Source organism: Oxyura jamaicensis, chromosome 1 (assembly GCF_011077185.1).
Source record: "Oxyura jamaicensis isolate SHBP4307 breed ruddy duck chromosome 1, BPBGC_Ojam_1.0, whole genome shotgun sequence".
In the NCBI taxonomy this organism is placed as follows: domain Eukaryota; kingdom Metazoa; phylum Chordata; class Aves; order Anseriformes; family Anatidae; genus Oxyura; species Oxyura jamaicensis.
The window spans coordinates 80,082,623-80,100,610 of NC_048893.1; the positions used below are offsets into that span (position 1 = coordinate 80,082,623).

The following is a 17,988-nucleotide window of genomic DNA, read 5'->3' on the forward strand; positions in this document are numbered from 1 at the left end:
TCCTTCCTTCCTTCCTTCCTTCCTTCCTTCCTTCCTTCCTTCCTTCCATTCTTCCTTTTCTTCCTCCCTTCTACCCACTCTCTTCCCTCCTCCTTCCCTTCTTCCTTTCTTCCTATCAACTTTATTACTTAAACACAAATAATCACTTTCCATCTAGATACATAATGTATTCTAAATCCTTTTGTTGTTGTAAACAAAACCATCTAGATCTTTTATCCATTGCAAGAATTTAAATATTTGTAGACTGAACTGTGGAAAACTTGATTATTCCATTTCTTCCTTTCTCACTCAGAGAAAAAATTTACATAAGAAACATTGCTTGGACTTCAGTAATTTCTGTGGCACATCCTTAATCTCTTGCTCTTTTCCTTCTTTATACAGTAAATATTCTAGATATACTTTTCCCTGAAGAAGAAGACAGACATATGATGCAAGCTTCAAATCTTTGAACACAAGTCCTCATTTGCTTCAGGAACCAGCCTTCTATTACTAACAAAGGCAGGAGAACAGCGATTTGGCAATATACTTCTATTTTTGCTTGTTTTCAAATTTATCTTTTGATAAAAGTCTACCTTTTATAAACTTCTCTGTAATTTCCTTTATAAGCTATGATAGGATGACACAACTGTTTTATTTCTACTGTTCTCAAAGAACTGAATGGATACAATTGGCTCTAGGGAGAATATACAAGTGAACAAAGATGACCTCTGCTTACTCTGCTTATTGGAGTAATATGGTACTCCAGATCATGTTCTCATGGTATATTTAAATTACATAGGGCATAAAATGAAGTCTCCATAACTCTTCCTGGGGGAGAAGGAAGGAGGGATGGAGGGACGGAGGGAGGGAGGGAGGGACGGAGGAAAGGGGGGAGAGGGAGAGGTAGAGGTAGAGGGAAAGGTAGAAGGAGAGGGAGAGGGAGAGGAAGTAGGGAGAGGGAGAGGGAGAGGGAGAGGGAGAGGGAGAGGGAGAGGGAGAGGGAGAGGGGAGAGAGTTGAGATGGGGACAGAGGAAGAGAGAGGAGGAGAGTAGGGGGAGAGGGGAGGAAGGGTTTGTGGGGCAAGAGAGAAAGCACAATCCCAGACTTTAGTACAGACTGGGGGATGAATGGATTGAGAGCAGACTTGTGTGGAAGTATTTTGGGGTGTTGACTGATGAAAAACTCAACATGTGACAGAGATGTGTACTTGCAGCCCAGAAAGTCAACTATATCCTGGGCTGCGTCAAAAGAAGTGTAGCTGGCAGGTCAAGAGAGGTGATTTTCCCTCTTTACTCTGCTCTTGTGATACCCCACCTAGAGTACTACATTCAGGTCTGAGGTCCCCAAGGTGGATCTGTTGGAGTGAGTCCAGAGGAGGGCCATGAAGAAGATCAGAGGGCTGGAACACCTCTCCTATGAAGACAGGAGAGATCTGAAATTGTTCAGTCTAGAAAGAGAAGACTCTGGGGAGACCTTATAGTGGGCTTCCAGTACCTAAGGGGCCACAAGAAAACTGGAGAGAGATTTTTTTATAAGGAACTGTAGTGATAGGACAGTAGTAATGGTTTTAAACTGAAAAGAGGGTAGAATACATCAGGAAGAAATTCTTCACTATAAGTTTGGTTAGGCACTGGAACAGATTTCCCAGAGAAGCTATCGATGCTCCATTCCTGGAAATATTCAAGGCCAGGTTGGAAGGGTCGTTGGGCAACCTGATCCAGTGGAAGGTGTCCCTGCCCATGGCAGGGGAATTGGAACCAGAGGTTTTAAGGTCCCTTCCAGCTCAAGTCATTCTATGGTTTCTAGGCTGCAAACACACGTTGCTGTCTCATGTTGAGTTTTTCATCAGCCAACACCCCCAAGTCCTTCTCCTCAGAGATGAAGTGACTAAACATGTTTGAAAATCTCTTTAAGGGAACAGCAGTTAAGTTTTAGCCAAAACAGGATGCGGTTTGACATTTACACAGAAAAGAACCGTTTCATTAACTCATCAGCCTCTCTTACCACAGCACCACCCCAGCCTCTCAGGTTGAGGCATAGGGCACAGCTGTCTGTTCACCAAGTTACAGTTGGAAAGATATAGTGACATATATGGGTCGTAGAAAGCTGTGGTTTTTTTTTTTTTTTTTTTTTTTTTTTTTTTTTTTTTGTCTCATTATCTCACACAATCTTCTTGCTACTGATGTCTGTAGATGGTTTTGCATGTGCAGCTGCAGTTTCTGTTGTTCGATGCCAAAAAATATGTGGGTTTGTGGGGGAGGGTTGCTGACCTGCTTTTAAAATTTATAACAATAACAACAACAATAAACAACCTACAATAAAAAAATACAAGCAACATTTAAAAAAATCATGTGTTTTCTAGGTGTCTCAAAACAACAAAAAAAGATGATAAAAAACATTGACTTGTAGAAAAAAAAAATGTTGGAAAAGGACTTCAGTATGTCTCTGAATGCAAATTCCTGTTCAAAATAGAGCTAATTTGAAAGCTAGAGCATGTTGTACAAGGGTTTGTCCAGCTGAATTCTAGATATCCTCAAGGACATAGATTTAATTCGTTCTCTGAGAAACTGAGTGCTGAAGCACCATTAAAGAAAAACATTTGCTCCTTATGTCTAATCAATTTCTCTTACCATGATTTTTTTTTTTTTTTTTTTTTTTTTACCACTATCCTTTCACTGTGCCCCTCTAAGACCCCAACTGGGGGGGGGAGGGGGTTAGGAGAGAAATGCAATTAGCTATTCTTTAGTGTCCTTGTCTCCAAGCTGAAAAAAACTGATTTCCTAAGCTTCTCTTCTTATGTTTCTTTTCCAACCTTCTGACCATTTTAGTTATCCTTGGTTGGACTCTCTCCAATTTTTTGATATCTCTGTTGCACGGGGGCTGGGACAGAGTGAGTTGGGGTATATGGACAGTATCACAGAATCACAGTATCACAGAATTTCTAGGTTGGAAGAGACCTCAAGATCATCAAGTCCAACCTCTGACCTAACACTAACAGTCCCCACTAAACCATATCCCTAAGCTCTACATCTAAACGTCTTTTAAAGACCTCCAGGGATGGTGACTCCACCACTTCCCTGGGCAGCCCGTTCCAATGTCTAACAACCCTTTTGGTAAAGAAGTTCTTCCTAACATCCAACCTAAAACTCCCCTGGCGCAACTTAAGCCCATTCCCCCTCATCCTGTCACCAGGCACGTGGGAGAACAGACCAACCCCCACCTCGCTACAGCCTCCTTTAAGGTACCTGTAGAGAGCGATAAGGTCACCCCTGAGCCTCCTTTTCTCCAGGCTGAAAGAGCCCAGCTCCCTCAGCCGCTCCTCGTAGGACTTGTTCTCCAGGCCCCTCACCAGCTTCATAGCCCTTCTCTGGACTCGCTCAAGCACCTCCATGTCCTTCTTGTAGCGAGGGGCCCAAAACTGAACACAGTACTCGAGGTGCGGCCTCACTAGAGCCGAGTACAGGGGGACGATCACCTCCCTGGCCCTGCTGGCCACACTGTTTCTTATACAGGCCAGGATGCTGTTGGCCTTCTTGGCCACCTGAGCACACTGCTGGCTCATATTCAGCTGACTATCAACCATCACTCCCAGGTCCTTCTCTGCCTGGCAGCTCTCCAACCACTCATCTCCCAGCCTGTAGCTCTGTTTGGGGTTATTGCGCCCCAGGTGCAGGACCCGGCACTTGGCCTTGTTGAACTTCATACAGTTGGCCGCTCAGCCCATCTGTCCAGCCTCTCCAGATCCTCCTGCAGAGCCTTCCTACCCTCGAGCAGATCGACACACGCACCTAACTTGGTGTCATCTGCAGACTTACTGAGGGTGCACTCAATGCCCTCATCCAGTTCATCAATGAAGATATTGAAGAGGACCGGCCCCAGCACCGAGCCCTGGGGAACGCCACTAGTGACCAGCCTCCCACTGGATTTAACTCCATTTACCAAGACTCTTTGGGCCCGGCTATCCAGCCAGTTTCTAACCCAACGAAGCATGCACCAGTCCAAGCCAAGAGCAGCCAGTTTCTTGAGGAGAATGCTGTGGGAAACGGTGTCAAAAGCCTTGCTGAAGTCAAGGTAGACCACATCCACAGCCTTTCCTTCATCCACCCAGCGCGTCACTTTGTCATAGAAGGAGATCAGGTTCGTCAAACAGGACCTGCCCTTCATAAACCCATGCTGACTGGGCCTGATCGCCTGCTTGCCCTGCAAGTGCTGCGTGATGACTCTCAAGATAATCTGCTCCATGAGCTTCCCTGGCACTGAGGTCAAACTGACAGGCCTGTAGTTTTCTGGGTCAGTCCTCCGGCAAGAGGTAGTATTCCAAATACAACCCTGCAAGTGCTTCAACATACTAACTGCATTTTTGCTAATGCAACCAAAAATGTAATTAGCATTCAATTAGCTGAAAGTCTCACTGCTTACTCATGTTGAATCACTTTCCTGCAAAGCTGCTCCCTAGTCAGTCAGTTGGCATTTAAATGACTCAGATAAAGATTCTTTCACCTTTTCACCAGGGGATGTACATGTAATACAATAGTTCCTTTCCCAATGAAGAAATGTGACCCAGTAATTAATAACAAAAATTGTTGTAAAGGTTCAACAAGTTTGGAAAAACTGCGTAAGTTGTGTTTATTTATGTTCAACATGTTCTGACTGTTGATAAATATTCCTTTGCCCTAAAGCACTTACAACATAATTTAACATAATTCAAATTGGGATAAGAATAATGTCAGAGTGTGTGTGCTGAGTCTGTATTTATTTAATGGTTTCATTCTATGTCCCTTCTTTAAGATTTTCCAGCTTTTTTTTTTTTTTTTTTTTTTTTTTTTTTTTTTTAATTTCTGAGTGGAAACAGATTATTCTTCTAATCCTAAGAATTTAGGACATGTTATAACATCATAATTTCATGATTACGTTAAATTAAGTGTACCTCATGCAATGATCAATCCATTCAAAAAAACATTAACATCACTACCTGGGAGATGGGTGCTGCTTTATGTGTTTTAACTGGAAATACACTGGTAAGTCTTCGTGTGTGGGAGCCATAAGACTCTTTGTGGCAGGTATGACATATTTCATCAGGGAAAAATCTTGCAGTAGATAAAATTAAATTCACATTCTGTTTTCATCCTTCTACTTTTTTTTTTTTTTTTTTTTTTTTTTTTTCTTCAAAATATGGATGCTTAGGGCTTAGCTCAAATTCAAAAACTTCTTAGGGACTTTGATAATCACAAAGTTGCCTGGGAGGAAAAAAAAAAAAAAAAGCTCACAACTCATCCACAAATAAGGAATAAACCAAATGAATATAGATTGTCTTGCATCTTATCACTGTGTAACAAAACATAAGTATGAGGAATAAATGGACAGATGTAACACGTGCTTCAGAATTTAGCTGGCAGTAAGCTGAATAAACAGAAATCTGATTTTTTCTTGAATATGAATTCATTCGAAGTTGCATACTACTTTATGCCATCTCTCTCTTATGGCCTCCATGCACCTGTAACTTATCAGGAATGTGTCTACACTTACTGAACACTCTAATGGCTGTTTTGCCATTTTAAGCCAATCTGTAGCGTGTTAGTTCTACTTGGCTTCTTTTCTTATATCATATTTTGTTCAGACCTGTCCTCATTACTTTTGACAGTCTTAATTCTATTGATTTCTTCTGTTTAGGGTAACTTTACCAAGCACAATGAAAATCACTGTGACTTTCATTGCATGATAATATCCAGAGTGGCATTAGAATGTACATACAAATCATTGTCTCAAAGTATTTCTGACTTATACATATGGATATTTCAATTAACTGTTCTGCATCAGGAAGAAAATGGTCTGTGGGACAATAATTTGTCAATGTGTAGATGGAAGTTTCCATTTTCTTCATTTTATGTCTGGATTTGATTAACAATCTTTAATGATTGCTCTAATGTGATAGAGAATCAACAGGTCATCCAGAAAGAGTTCAGCAATTAAACTGCACCTACTTTACCTCTTTTAGTCCAACTCCTCAGCAACATATGGTTTTTGAATGGGCTATTGGCCTACATGCCATTTTCCTGTGCTGAGAGCTGCTCCCTCCTGAGGGAAGGTGCTGGAGAGAAGAGTTTATGTAAAGAAGGCAAGTGACTTCGAAGTGTTGTGTCCAAACTGCTGGCACAGAAGTAGACAGCTGAATGGTTCATCTTCACAGATATAATATCCAAGTAGAAGTCTGAGAGATTTAACCGCTTAGCTTTGAATCCAGTGTGAGTATCACCCACAGCGTCCTGATCTGCACCGATGGAATAATAGAGTAATTGTAGCCCCTTCCCTGGCTGTTGCAGATACCAGGACATATAATTGTGATTATCATTTTGACTGCATTTCAGAGTAGCTTCTCCATCTTCTTTCAGTACCAGACTTGATGTTTGGGTTATTTTAGCTCCTGTAAGACAAAACAACAACAACAAAAATACACACAGTAAGAAAAGTAAACTACATTCTTCCCACAGCAGAAGAGGTATCATGGCACAGCTGATGCCTTACTTGCTCCAAAGAAGAACGTGGCCACACACCAAGCTGTCCACATCCCCATTTCTGCCTCAGTAGGCAGAGAGCATGATCTGATAAGGGACTCATGTAGGTCTGTTTCACATGCTTCTCTTAAACCAATAGCAAAGACGTCTGTAGCAGCTACATCTATGCTGAAAACCAAGCTTCTTCCTGTATGAAATCTCAAGCAAACACATTGCTTTAAGTTTATCTGTTGAAAACATACAGAAGCTTTCAAACTAGTAGAAAGCTTTTCTGTCAGACAGGATAGTATCATACATGACAATTGTCTTTTTATTTAACCTTTTATATCTTATTTTTACCTTGTAATGATTTGCTTCCAGAATGAAACCAAAAGACTTTAGTATAACCAAGTAAAGAGCTTTTTTAAATATATATTGGTAAATGATGGAAGACTTCAGCCATTTCTGGTCACTCTATACTCCTATGCTGCAGATTCCTGACTTCCTACGCATTCGGTGGAATCTATGAGAAGAACAAAATGTATTTTCAAGATCCACAGAGCATGGTGGGTCTTCTTCACATAGCACAACAAGAAAATAACTATTTTATGAGCAAATCAAATACATATGCTCCTTAATTATTTTTCTTCCTTCTACACCTGTCAAGGCCAGCATTCAGGATCTTTCTGGGGGGATCACTTTAAATGGGACCCTGTAGTATCCTAAGAACACACCAAAAAAAAAAAAAAAAAAAAAGGAAAAAAAGAAACAGGTTGCTCCTGAAGCAAACATCTTACTTCTTTTCCCTTAATCTTACTTCTTTTCCCTTAGGTGTCCTACCAGTATCTCAGCAGGACTGAGTGACACAGCAGTCACTGACACAATCTTTTAGCTTGTGTTAAGAAGACTGATCATTGTTACACCTTGGTATTTTTGATGCATACTGGGAGCCATTGCAACCATAATATTTGTGATATATAGTTGAGAAATGAGGCTCCAGAGATTAATACCAGAGACTAATACACCAAAATCAAACAACCTAACAGCTGTGCTGCTGAAAATATTCTTTCTTATTTATGTGAAATAATGGATGTTTACGGTGAACATTTTGGGCTGTATTTCCCATATTTCTCTATTTTTACATTGGCAGAACTGCATGAAAAAGATGCTGGAACTAATGTAACAGACAGATATGTATGTTTGTCATTACACTTGTGACTGTGAAATTCTGCATTGGAATTGTTGACTCAGAAATACACAAGTTATTTTTCTCTGTAGGAAAAAGATCTCTGAGCTGATATTAAGAACATCAGTTCACAAAGCCAGTACAATACAGCCCAGGGAGATAGTGTGTGGAATAGCTGAAAAGATATATACCTAGTGAGGTAGATAAGATGTAAAACTTGTCTTAAGATCCAGACACCTGGCCTGGAAAGAAAACTCTCCTTTTATTCAGAACACATAGTCAGAATGTTCTTCTGGGTTTATGTGGAACTGGGCCTAGAGGGGAAGTTTACAGAAATATAACAGGTGAAATTCAAGGAGAATATCTAGATTCAAATCCCCCATAGTTATTGCTTCAAGCCACAATATGAATCCAGATAACCCAGCTCTCCAGAGCATACTGTGTTGTAGGGTATCTCAAAGTGATTAATGAGAAATGTTCTTCTACTGTGTAACAAATACAGAAACTTATAGCCTGGACTTTTTGCACAGAAAGACAGATTATATGTCTTTTTAAGAAGTATTTAATATGAAGTGAAAGGATTTCAAGAGGAAAATCTGATTCACAGTATCCTGTAACACAGCTGTGAGTACATCAAATCCAAAGTAAACAAAGGGAGGAATCAAAACTAGTCTGCTAATTCTGAGGTATGCATTTTACTTCTTGGACTACTGAGAATAAGTGTGGTCATTTGGAGGGAGAAACCTCATCATGTAATTCAGGCAGTGTTTGTGGGCGATTGACCCTCTTGTGTACACTCAAGCAACTGGACTTGTAAACACCTACAAGACAGATTCAGGTAAGTCTTAAAACAACAAGCTGCATACTACTCTCAAGGCTTAGACTGTTTTGAACACAGCTATTGGCAAAAACTTATTTGTCAGGATCTTCTTACCAGGCTTAGAGCAATACATCTTGAGATAAGAATCAGGAAATTACCCATTTTTAAGTAACCACTTCTGCGGTTTTATTGCAAGCATGTTTTCACTCCTTTTTTCAGGTAAAGGCTACTCCTTTGAACCACACCAGCACCAAGAGGGAGCTGCAATTCTCACAGCAGACATTTGAAGATTTATCTGCTCTACAGATGAGAAAATGGAAGTACAGAGAAGCCAGAATCTTGTGTTCAGTTGTAAAACAGGGAGGTGAACAAAGACCTTCCTGTGGGCTGATTTCACAAGTCCTCAAACACAAGGTGCTGCACTTATAGTGACACAGTGTATCCCTATAAGCTATTCTGAGTTGGCAGTTAAGGTGTTTCTGACATTAACATCCCTAGCGATTTTAACAATAATGCATTGCATGGAAGAGCAATAAAAGTGTAGTAATGAATGGACGTGAACATTCACAGAATTTTGCTATTAGCAGCAGAAGCTTTAGGTCTACTGCATTTTAACTCTGGCTCCCCCTGAACAAACTTGTTTGTTGAGGCTGCTTTCAACCTAAGAAGGTTGAAGGTGAATGATTAATGGCACAAGAGTGACACACACTGACAGGAGAGGAGTAGTGTAGCCTACTAAGCCTAGAGTGGTGTTTCTCCTAGGCACGACAGAAGAGTAGGAGTACTCAGAGAGTTTGATAACTAATTGTGATTATTTTTTGATAAGTGACTGTAAATTTAGATACTTTCTCCATTCAGTGTAACTATATATCCATATATATAACCATATATACATGTCTATGGACAAACGCAAACATAAATATACACTCAGATAAGATATATATACATTATTTTATTCAAAGGGAATAGACAGATTAACACACACTATTGTTATACATTTTTCTCTCACTCTATATCTTATGAAAAATTATGTTCCAGGCTTAATGCCAAATAACCAAAGTCCAAATCATACATAAGGGCCTGACTTATTCACATTAAGGTTCCTTGTCAGATCATATAGGCTTGATCTCTCTTTCACCCACTGTTGCTGCAAGGTCTCAAAGTGTTTTTAATACATACAAAATAGAGACCATTATTTAATTTCCTTTTTTATTTTCTTTTTTTGTTTTTTTTTGGACATATTTGCACTGTTTATATCCAATGGTGACTTATACTCCTTTAGTCTTAAATGCAAATCTATTGATTTCAGTATTACTCATCCTGTAAATAAACTAAGTTAGATACAGGAAAAATGTGGGCAGACAAATGCTTTAGTCATGGATGTGTATAATCAAATACTATTACAAATTACACAAAACTTATCCCAATCATATCAAGCATTGAATATTGCTTCATATAGCACAAGACATGAAATTATCTTAATGTAAGTTAAATCACAGTACCAGAAAAAAATGTAGGGACACTTACATAGGTACCTGTTAGGATTTGAAAAATCAAGTGGCCCAGAAGGCTGCTGCAGCTCCCTGTCCCCACATCCATCCACTAGCAAGGCTGAATGTGTATTCCCAACAGGCATAGAAGCAAACACATGCAAAATACAAATGTACTCATCCACAGAGCCAGCCACAAATCATCACACACAGAAACACTCAGCACTCATACAAGCACAAACAATGATGTGCTTGCAGCCTCATTCTGTGCCCCTCTGGCTGATTGGTATAAAAGTCTGATCAGGAGGGATATACAGTATGGATCCCTCCAGTAGCTGGACTTAGACATTCTGTTTGTCTAGGAGCTGGCCCTGGATCCTTGGGTTCCACATGCTGGTAGGGGCACAGAAGCCAGGGCACACTGCTGGCTCATGGTCAACTTGTCATCCACCAGGACCCCCAGGTCCTTCTCCACAGAGCTCCTCTCCAGCAGCTCATCCCCCGGCCTGTACTAACACATGTGGTGCAGGTCCCAGGTGCAGGACTCTACACTTGCCTTTTCAAACCTCATTTGGTTTCTTCCTGCCCAGCTCTCCAGCCTGCCCAGGTCTCGCTGTTCATTTCCTTCATGTGGAAACCAGATCTGAATGAGAGGCATAGTAGAAACACAGATCTCATCTGCACATGTAGTTAGGACACAGTCAGCATATACTCAGTCCCGGGAAGAAGACAACATTCCCAGGTCATAACGTGTTTGCACATGCTTGAATGTTTCTGCCTCCAAAGCAACTAGGAGAGCCCAATAAAGAGATCAGTCTCACAGATCACAGACTTGCAGAGCAAAACTTTTCTGGCTCTGTACATGAATGAATCTCATCTGTAAATTCCCAGCTCCTTATATTAAAAGTTTTTGTTTGTTTGTTTGTTTTCCCCAAATAAATAGCCACAACTATAACAGTAAACTGGCAATAGTGAGTATGCCACTTGAAAACTTTAGTCTTCTATGCTGCCTCCCAAGTGATTCAGTGAAAATTTCTTACTCTGAAATCACAGGCAGAGAGCAGAAAGACTACTTACCAATATGTCTTCTACAGGAAAGGGTGGAATCTATGCAAGACCATCCTGATAGTCTTAATGATGCTATTTCAGTCACCATAGATAGTACCAAAAGAAATTAATCAGGATGGCATTTCTTTGCAGCAACTTCATACACTGAATAAGAACTGTCTGTTGTGTTTTAATGTTCTGAGGTTATTTCTATTTCACCAGTTGCTACTGCTATTTTCCACAATGAGTAACAAGTGCAAAGATATCCCAGGAAACTAATTTCACTTGCTGACAAAATGCAATTATCTAACAGAATTTATTGTCAACTTTAGATTTAAGAAAAAAACATGACAGATAACTTGAAAAACTTTGTAGTGAGGACATTGGTATTGAGTTTGTCAGGAAGCAAGCAGTAAGAGCAAGGGAAGAAGGCCATTTCTTCCCACATGAGAAGTGCCAGATCACATGACAGGCAGAAGCAGCATCCTCACTGGTAAAATCCTACAGCAGCCAATCAAAGTTGGTGATAATGACATGTTCCACCAATGATAAATATCAACCAGATAAATACAAAGTAAAAAGTCAAGTTCATGTTCAGTCCATGAACACAATCAACAAGCCAGAAACAACAGAGGTGAAGTGTATACACAAGTTCAGCAGAACTTAGGGAGTGAATGCCTAGGTTTGAGTTTATATACAGCTCCATGGTCACTGGACTGAAACTGCAGTGTCGGAGGGCACAGGTGAGGTTGTTTGGAAAATTAAGGCTTATTGGTGCACTTGGGACTGTGACTGTCCTGGCTGAAACAGTACAACTTCTAGCAGCATCACAGAAGAATTCGTAGACTCATAGAAAAAAATAAGACTTCTTTATAAATGAACTTAATTCTCTGTATTGTACCATTACACTGTATCACTAAGACAGTGCTGACTTAAAACAGAAAATACCAATTTCTCAAAGACTTGTGACTTTCTGCCACACAGAGAAACTGAGTAGGGTAGTAATGGTAGGTAGTTAATGATCAATAATAGCCACACAGAGTTCCAGTGGGACATGAGAGGTATTTTCAAAATGCTTTCTTCACCAAGTTCAGTTGGTCAAAGGAAATAAGCAGGTAGGGTTAGCAGTTTTCCCAGCTTTGTTCTTCTATGGAATAAGAAAAGAAAAGAAAAGAAAAGAAAGAAAAGAAAAGAAAAGAAAAGAAAAGAAAAGAAAAGAAAAGAAAAGAAAAGAAAAAAGAGAAAAGAAAAAAGAAAAAAGAAAAGGTACGCAATGTATTTATACCTCTCTTTCTCGTAAATTTTACTCATGTGAAGCATTAGCTGGAGGACACTGGAAGCTGATACCCATATCTCAGGTTTTGGTGTGCATGCATGCCTGCACGTTAAGGAGCATGCTGTTCTCTTAGCTAGCAATACCGCTTTTGTCCACTCAGTGGAACTGTTCGATTACACAGACACAAAGTAGATAGAGTCCTCTAGCCGGAACACGTGATTTTTGAAAGAGGCACTAGTAAATTACGTGCTTTGTGTGATTTTATACCCACAGCGAACTAGAAGTCCATGCTCTCTTTAAAGAACTAGAGAATGCTATACATTCAGACCTTCCAAATATTTAGTCTCTCGGAACTATAGATTTCAGCACAAACAAAAAAATATTACTCATTCTCAAACACCCCCACTGGCTCCCCCACTGGTTTCCTTGAGCTCCAGCTACAGAGTACTCTCCCTTCTTGAAGTTCTTTAATTCTTTTTTCCTATCTTTTTCACAGTTCTTAGTTCTCTCCATATTACAGAACTCATATTCTGGTGACTGGCATAAATCCACTTTAACCATAAATCAGTTGGGTTGCTGCTAAAGGGAGCAAACTTGCCTATCTCTCTCCAGCTTGCACATCCTTTGACTTCCATCTTCCAGCTATAGCAGACTTCATAAATACACCTGCTCCAAAATTTTCCTTTTTTTTTTTTTTTTTTTTTTTTTTTTTTAATTAGTTTTCAGCTAGATGATTTACTTGATCCAGATCACTACACAAATCTTTGCTGCCAACACAAGAAAGGTGATGAGGATATATGAATCAGGGCAGAAAAGGGAGAGAGAAAGGTTATTTATCTCAGAAAAAGTTTGTACTCTTGTGGGGTTGAAATGTTTTTGGGATCACAGCTTTGGAAGCAGTTCCCATTTTGCACTTTGGTGATTTAAACTTTCTACAAAAAATCACCACTAGGCTTCTGAGCATGCCAGTAAGTGCATGCGAGATGGGATGTGTGAAGGGAGAAATTCATAATGCTTCCTGTTGAGGTGTTTCCATGCCTTACAGGTAATTAGGCATTCATGAGGAAGAGACTGGGACTGAGATGCAAGTGAGTAGCTCAACTACCAGGCTACAGACTTGTTCTGTTCATGAAATATTTTTTCTGCCAGCAGCTTTATGTGTCTAGCCAGTCATTTCTGGCTCTGAAGAGACCCTGAAATAAATAAGCTAAATGGAGTGTTACATACTAAACAAAATGAATTGTTTTAAGCTTAACTTTTCCCACACTTTTCTTCTGTTCTGCCTTTCAACTCCAGTCATATATTTTCCTTGTTTTCTACTGGGCTTCCAAGAAAAAAAGGTTGTATGTTTTGGAACTTTTTTAGCAGAACAATTTTGCTTAAATACCAAATATTTAAGAAAAGTAACTTTCCATCCTATCTGCATTACTGTTTGCTTGCTCTGTTTGAGCATAAGCATGCAACAGAAAGCAGAGCCTTTTTAAATCTTATGCAGCTTTCTAGAGTCATCCTTTAGATTTGCAACAACCACCTGAATCTAGCACAGATCTGCTCTAAGCATGGAATACTTCCAAATACTCTTATTGAAGCAAAACCACACTGGGATAATTGCAGTTTGCATGAGCCCCTCTTCTTTCCAAGTCAGACAATAGTGACAGACGTACAGTGCAGTCTACCCTATTCCAACCAGAGTTTGGAGTTCCTGTTGTTCAGAAATCCAGCTGAAATTAGAAATCTTACACTTGGACAATAATCAGGGACACCACACACTTCCAAAGGCAAAACAAAACCAGAAACTACTAGGGAACTTTGGAAAGTGCATCAACATGGATCAGCAGATAGAAAAGGCTAGCCTCAGGTGCTTGATAGAAGACAGCGAAGATTACAAGAGCACACAGAGAAGATTACAGGAGCAATATGTGCCTTTTAAGAGATACACATTCATACTTCCTTGGGAGTTCATAAGGCTGTATTAACAACATGCACAAGATAAATATACATTTATTTGTCATATAACTGCACATTTCTGTTTCTGAGTGATAGCTGTGGAGCTTTTTAATTTATTAAAAAAAAAAAAATTTTTTGAAGCTTCAGAATCCCTTTTGTGTCTCATATCCCAGTGAACTTCAAATTAATTTACTAGGTCTAGGTATTCAGGTAAAAAGCCAGCAGCTAGTATTGAACTCACCCAACTGGACTGCAAGTCTATACAGAACTGACTAAATACACCCAAAGAGTCCATTCCCAGCATGGAACCGGAATTACTGTAAAACCAGGCATGGATTCCCAGACATCTGCTTCACCTTCTACAGTTTTTTTTCCAGGAGATCCTGGTATAAAGCTTAGATAGCTGGTTTTATTTTTGGTGTTAGCATTATGAACACCAGTGTTTAACCTGTGTGCTAAATATATCAAAATGTTGGATTATATAGGCAAATTTCTAGAAAATGGATAGATAGTACAAGTATTTACATTATAGGCTCCACTGCAAAGGCATGAGTCTAACTCTTTCTTCACCTTTGAGAATGATACACGTACTTTACAAGTGTGTGCATATTCAGCTAATATAATTTTTTTTTTTTTCCATTTCTGGTTTAACTTTACTTCCATTAAACCTCAGGAAACAGTGCTCTAAGCAGAAGTGATGACAGAAGAAAAGGATCAAAGCTGACAGCATTTGCTCTGTAAGCAGAAACATGCTGCTTCTTTCAAGGGGAAAATGAAACCCTTTAGAAGTCTTCTTGCTTGTGGAAAATCTCATTTTTTGTAATAAAGATTAAAAAAAAAAAAATAATGACCAGATACTCATGGCTACCAAGAGGCAGTGTAGAGACTGCAACACTGCAGCTTCTGGTCTTTCACACTTGATCTTGCCTTGTAGTCCTTTTGTACTTTTGAGCTTCTCTAAATCCTATTTAATTAACTCCTGTTAATTTTATTTAAGTTTCATCTCTTTAAACACTGGGCTTTCTTAGAGAGAAAATACCTTCATGTCACCAGACAAAGTAACAAACAAAACAAGGCCACAAATACATGATATCCAGAAGGGTATTGCAAGGTTTCAATTTACAGCTACTAAACTTCATCTTTATGATACTTTTCTAGATATATTGGCAGGAAAATTGTGTTATTTTAAACTTCTGATAAATCTGCTCTTGAAAACAATCTTCTTGAAGCAGAATTTATCCACTGAAAATAGTTCTGCTTCAAAACAGCTTTTTTTTTTTTTTTTTTTTTTTTTTTTTTTTTTTCATGTATAACTAGCACCCTTCATTCTCTTTCCTCTGCCTGCTATTCTATTTGCTATTCCCCTTTCTTTATTGCTTCCCTTTCCTTCCCTTTTATGGTTACTCTGTGTATATCTTTTTTCTCTGGCTGTCTCTTACCTCTCTCACTTTCACCCTCCCTTTTCTTCTTCTTTTGAAACTCTATTCCCTGTGTCTTAGACACAGTCTTCCCTTTTATCCTCCTCAGCCATTCTCATGGATGTTTGTGTTTTTCTTCTCTCATTGTGTGGTCTCCCCTGCACATTCCACCTCTTTTCACTTCAGGACCCAACATGTTCCACACAGTACAGAGTTTACTTTGAAATGGATTATGCTTTGTTATTCTGACCTTTGTTTTAAGAAGTGCATCTTCTTCTTTTGTGTTAGATATCTGTTTGTTTGTCTGGACTTTTGTGCTGTACATGTGTGGAATTCTGTGTCCATAACACAAATGTGTGACCACTCACATGATTGTCTGTATCAGTACTCTCCAAACTTTTTTGATCATGTACCCCTATCACAAAAAAAAATTGAGCACACACCCCCAATATTGATACATTTATTTATTTATAAATTATACATGTGTTCTACTGAAGCTCTAATATTTTCTTCTTACACCGCAACGGTGTAAGAAATCTCCCAGGGATGCATGCACCCCACTTTGGTTACCACAGGTCCATATCATGTGACCTCACAGTTGCCTAAGTTATGCTATTTTTTGCTACATTTAAAGAATGTCCTGAGAATCTGATCCACCTGTAGTAGTTTGGGATGGAGAGCCTCTCCATGGAGAGTCTCTCCATTCCTTTCACATCTGGGCTGTGACTGTTTACATTTTTGAAAGGAGTGGGATTTATTTTTATTTTTATTTTTTTTAGCATGTGACAATCTGCCTAGTACAGGAAGGTTTCATGAAGTGGAAGTGTTTTTAAAGATATAAATGCATATATTGCAAAATGCTGTAGCATCAAAGAAATAATATTTTAACAATACCTTAAAGTTAATCCCTAGTAAAGAATTGACTGTCATCTTCCCTTCCAGTAAATGATATCTTAAATATAGGGTGTGGACGTTGCATGTATGTGTGTGTCCCTGTAGCACAGGAACACAGGAGCTTTGCCTAGATTTCTCCATTCAGAGAAGCAGCACTTTTCATGCTTGGCTTTCATTTCACAAGAAGGAGGAGGTTTGGGGAGTGGTGGGAGTGTGTGTGAGGGGATGTTGGGGTGTGGACGGATCTCTGTCTCTCTGTCTCTCTCTCTCTGGAATATTCCATTATCAAAAAGGGGAGGAAGTGTTTGTTCAGCTATTGAACAAAATTTCCAGTTACCCAGTGTCCTGACCCCACTGCAATGGTAGAGTCTCACTGTTCCTTTCTAGGGGCCAGATGCTCTGCGTATTACTAAAATTTAGAAGGAAGGAAAATGTTAACTGTAAAAGCCAGTGAAAGAAACTCTCCAAGACTCAAGTTTGAGAAAGAAGGCATCCTTTTTATTGCAGCACTGGATGCACAGGGGTAGTTCCTCCTATTGTGCATAACTGGTTCAAAAAACCTGTTCAGTTTATGTACACTGCAGGCATTACATATGCCAAAGTTTTCCTGTAAGGTGTATACATATTCAATACTTTACCCCCAAATCATTTACATAATGTCTGCCCCTTTTGGGGCGTGCCCTGTTAAATGCATCAGTGGTCTTAAGCACTACAGAGATATAGCAGAGCATTTGTTCAAGACATCAAAAACATGCAAAAATTTACCAATGAACTGAGTAAGGGCCAGATTCTGAGAGAAGCTGAGTACCTGCAATTGCTCCTGAAGTCAATTTCTTTTAGAATCAGGCTGGGGGAGGAGAAAAGAGTCGGAAGGAAAGAGGGCTACACTATCTGATGTCTAGAAAACCCCACAGAGAGGATTAAGAAAGTACCTATACTGCCTATGAGGATGCAGGTACTTGTGCTATTCTGTCTATATATGGAACTGCTAGAGAAGACTGCCATGTGTGGTAACTAGCTCTAGCTTTTTGAACTCAGAGATGTAGCACTAACTTCAGACAGTACTTCTTTTAAGGAGAAACCTATATATTTTTCCCTGACATAGGGTGTCTAATGTGCATTTTTGCTTTTATATGTGTCCCGGTACTTAAGGGAATCATTCATATGATTGCTTTGTATTGTGTCACTTCATATTGCGTGGAATGTGAGGCTTATATTTCAGACCAAAAGGAATTTACTTTGGGAGCAGAAGCACCATATTCCACTCTATTATCACACAAGTATTTGTGAAATTGTAAGCCACTGATTTTTGCCATATTTTCCATTCAGTCCTAATGAGTGAGCATTGCTTGCACTGTAGCTGATGGCACCCTAATTTTCTGCCACTTGTCTTTGTAACTTGCTGTGAATATAACTCAGGTGGATGGTAAATAAAATTG

General features: G+C 39.4%; 1 gene segment (V, D, J or C); it reads left to right on the top strand.

Annotated features, from left to right (window-relative positions):
• Nucleotides 1-844, top strand: part of LOC118160643 — a 9,601-nt gene extending 8,757 nt beyond the window's left edge. Inside the window, 1 exon segment of the C gene segment in view lies at nucleotides 382-844. Coding sequence covers nucleotides 382-384 — 3 coding nt within the window.
• Nucleotides 845-17,988: the final 17,144 nt, after the last annotated feature.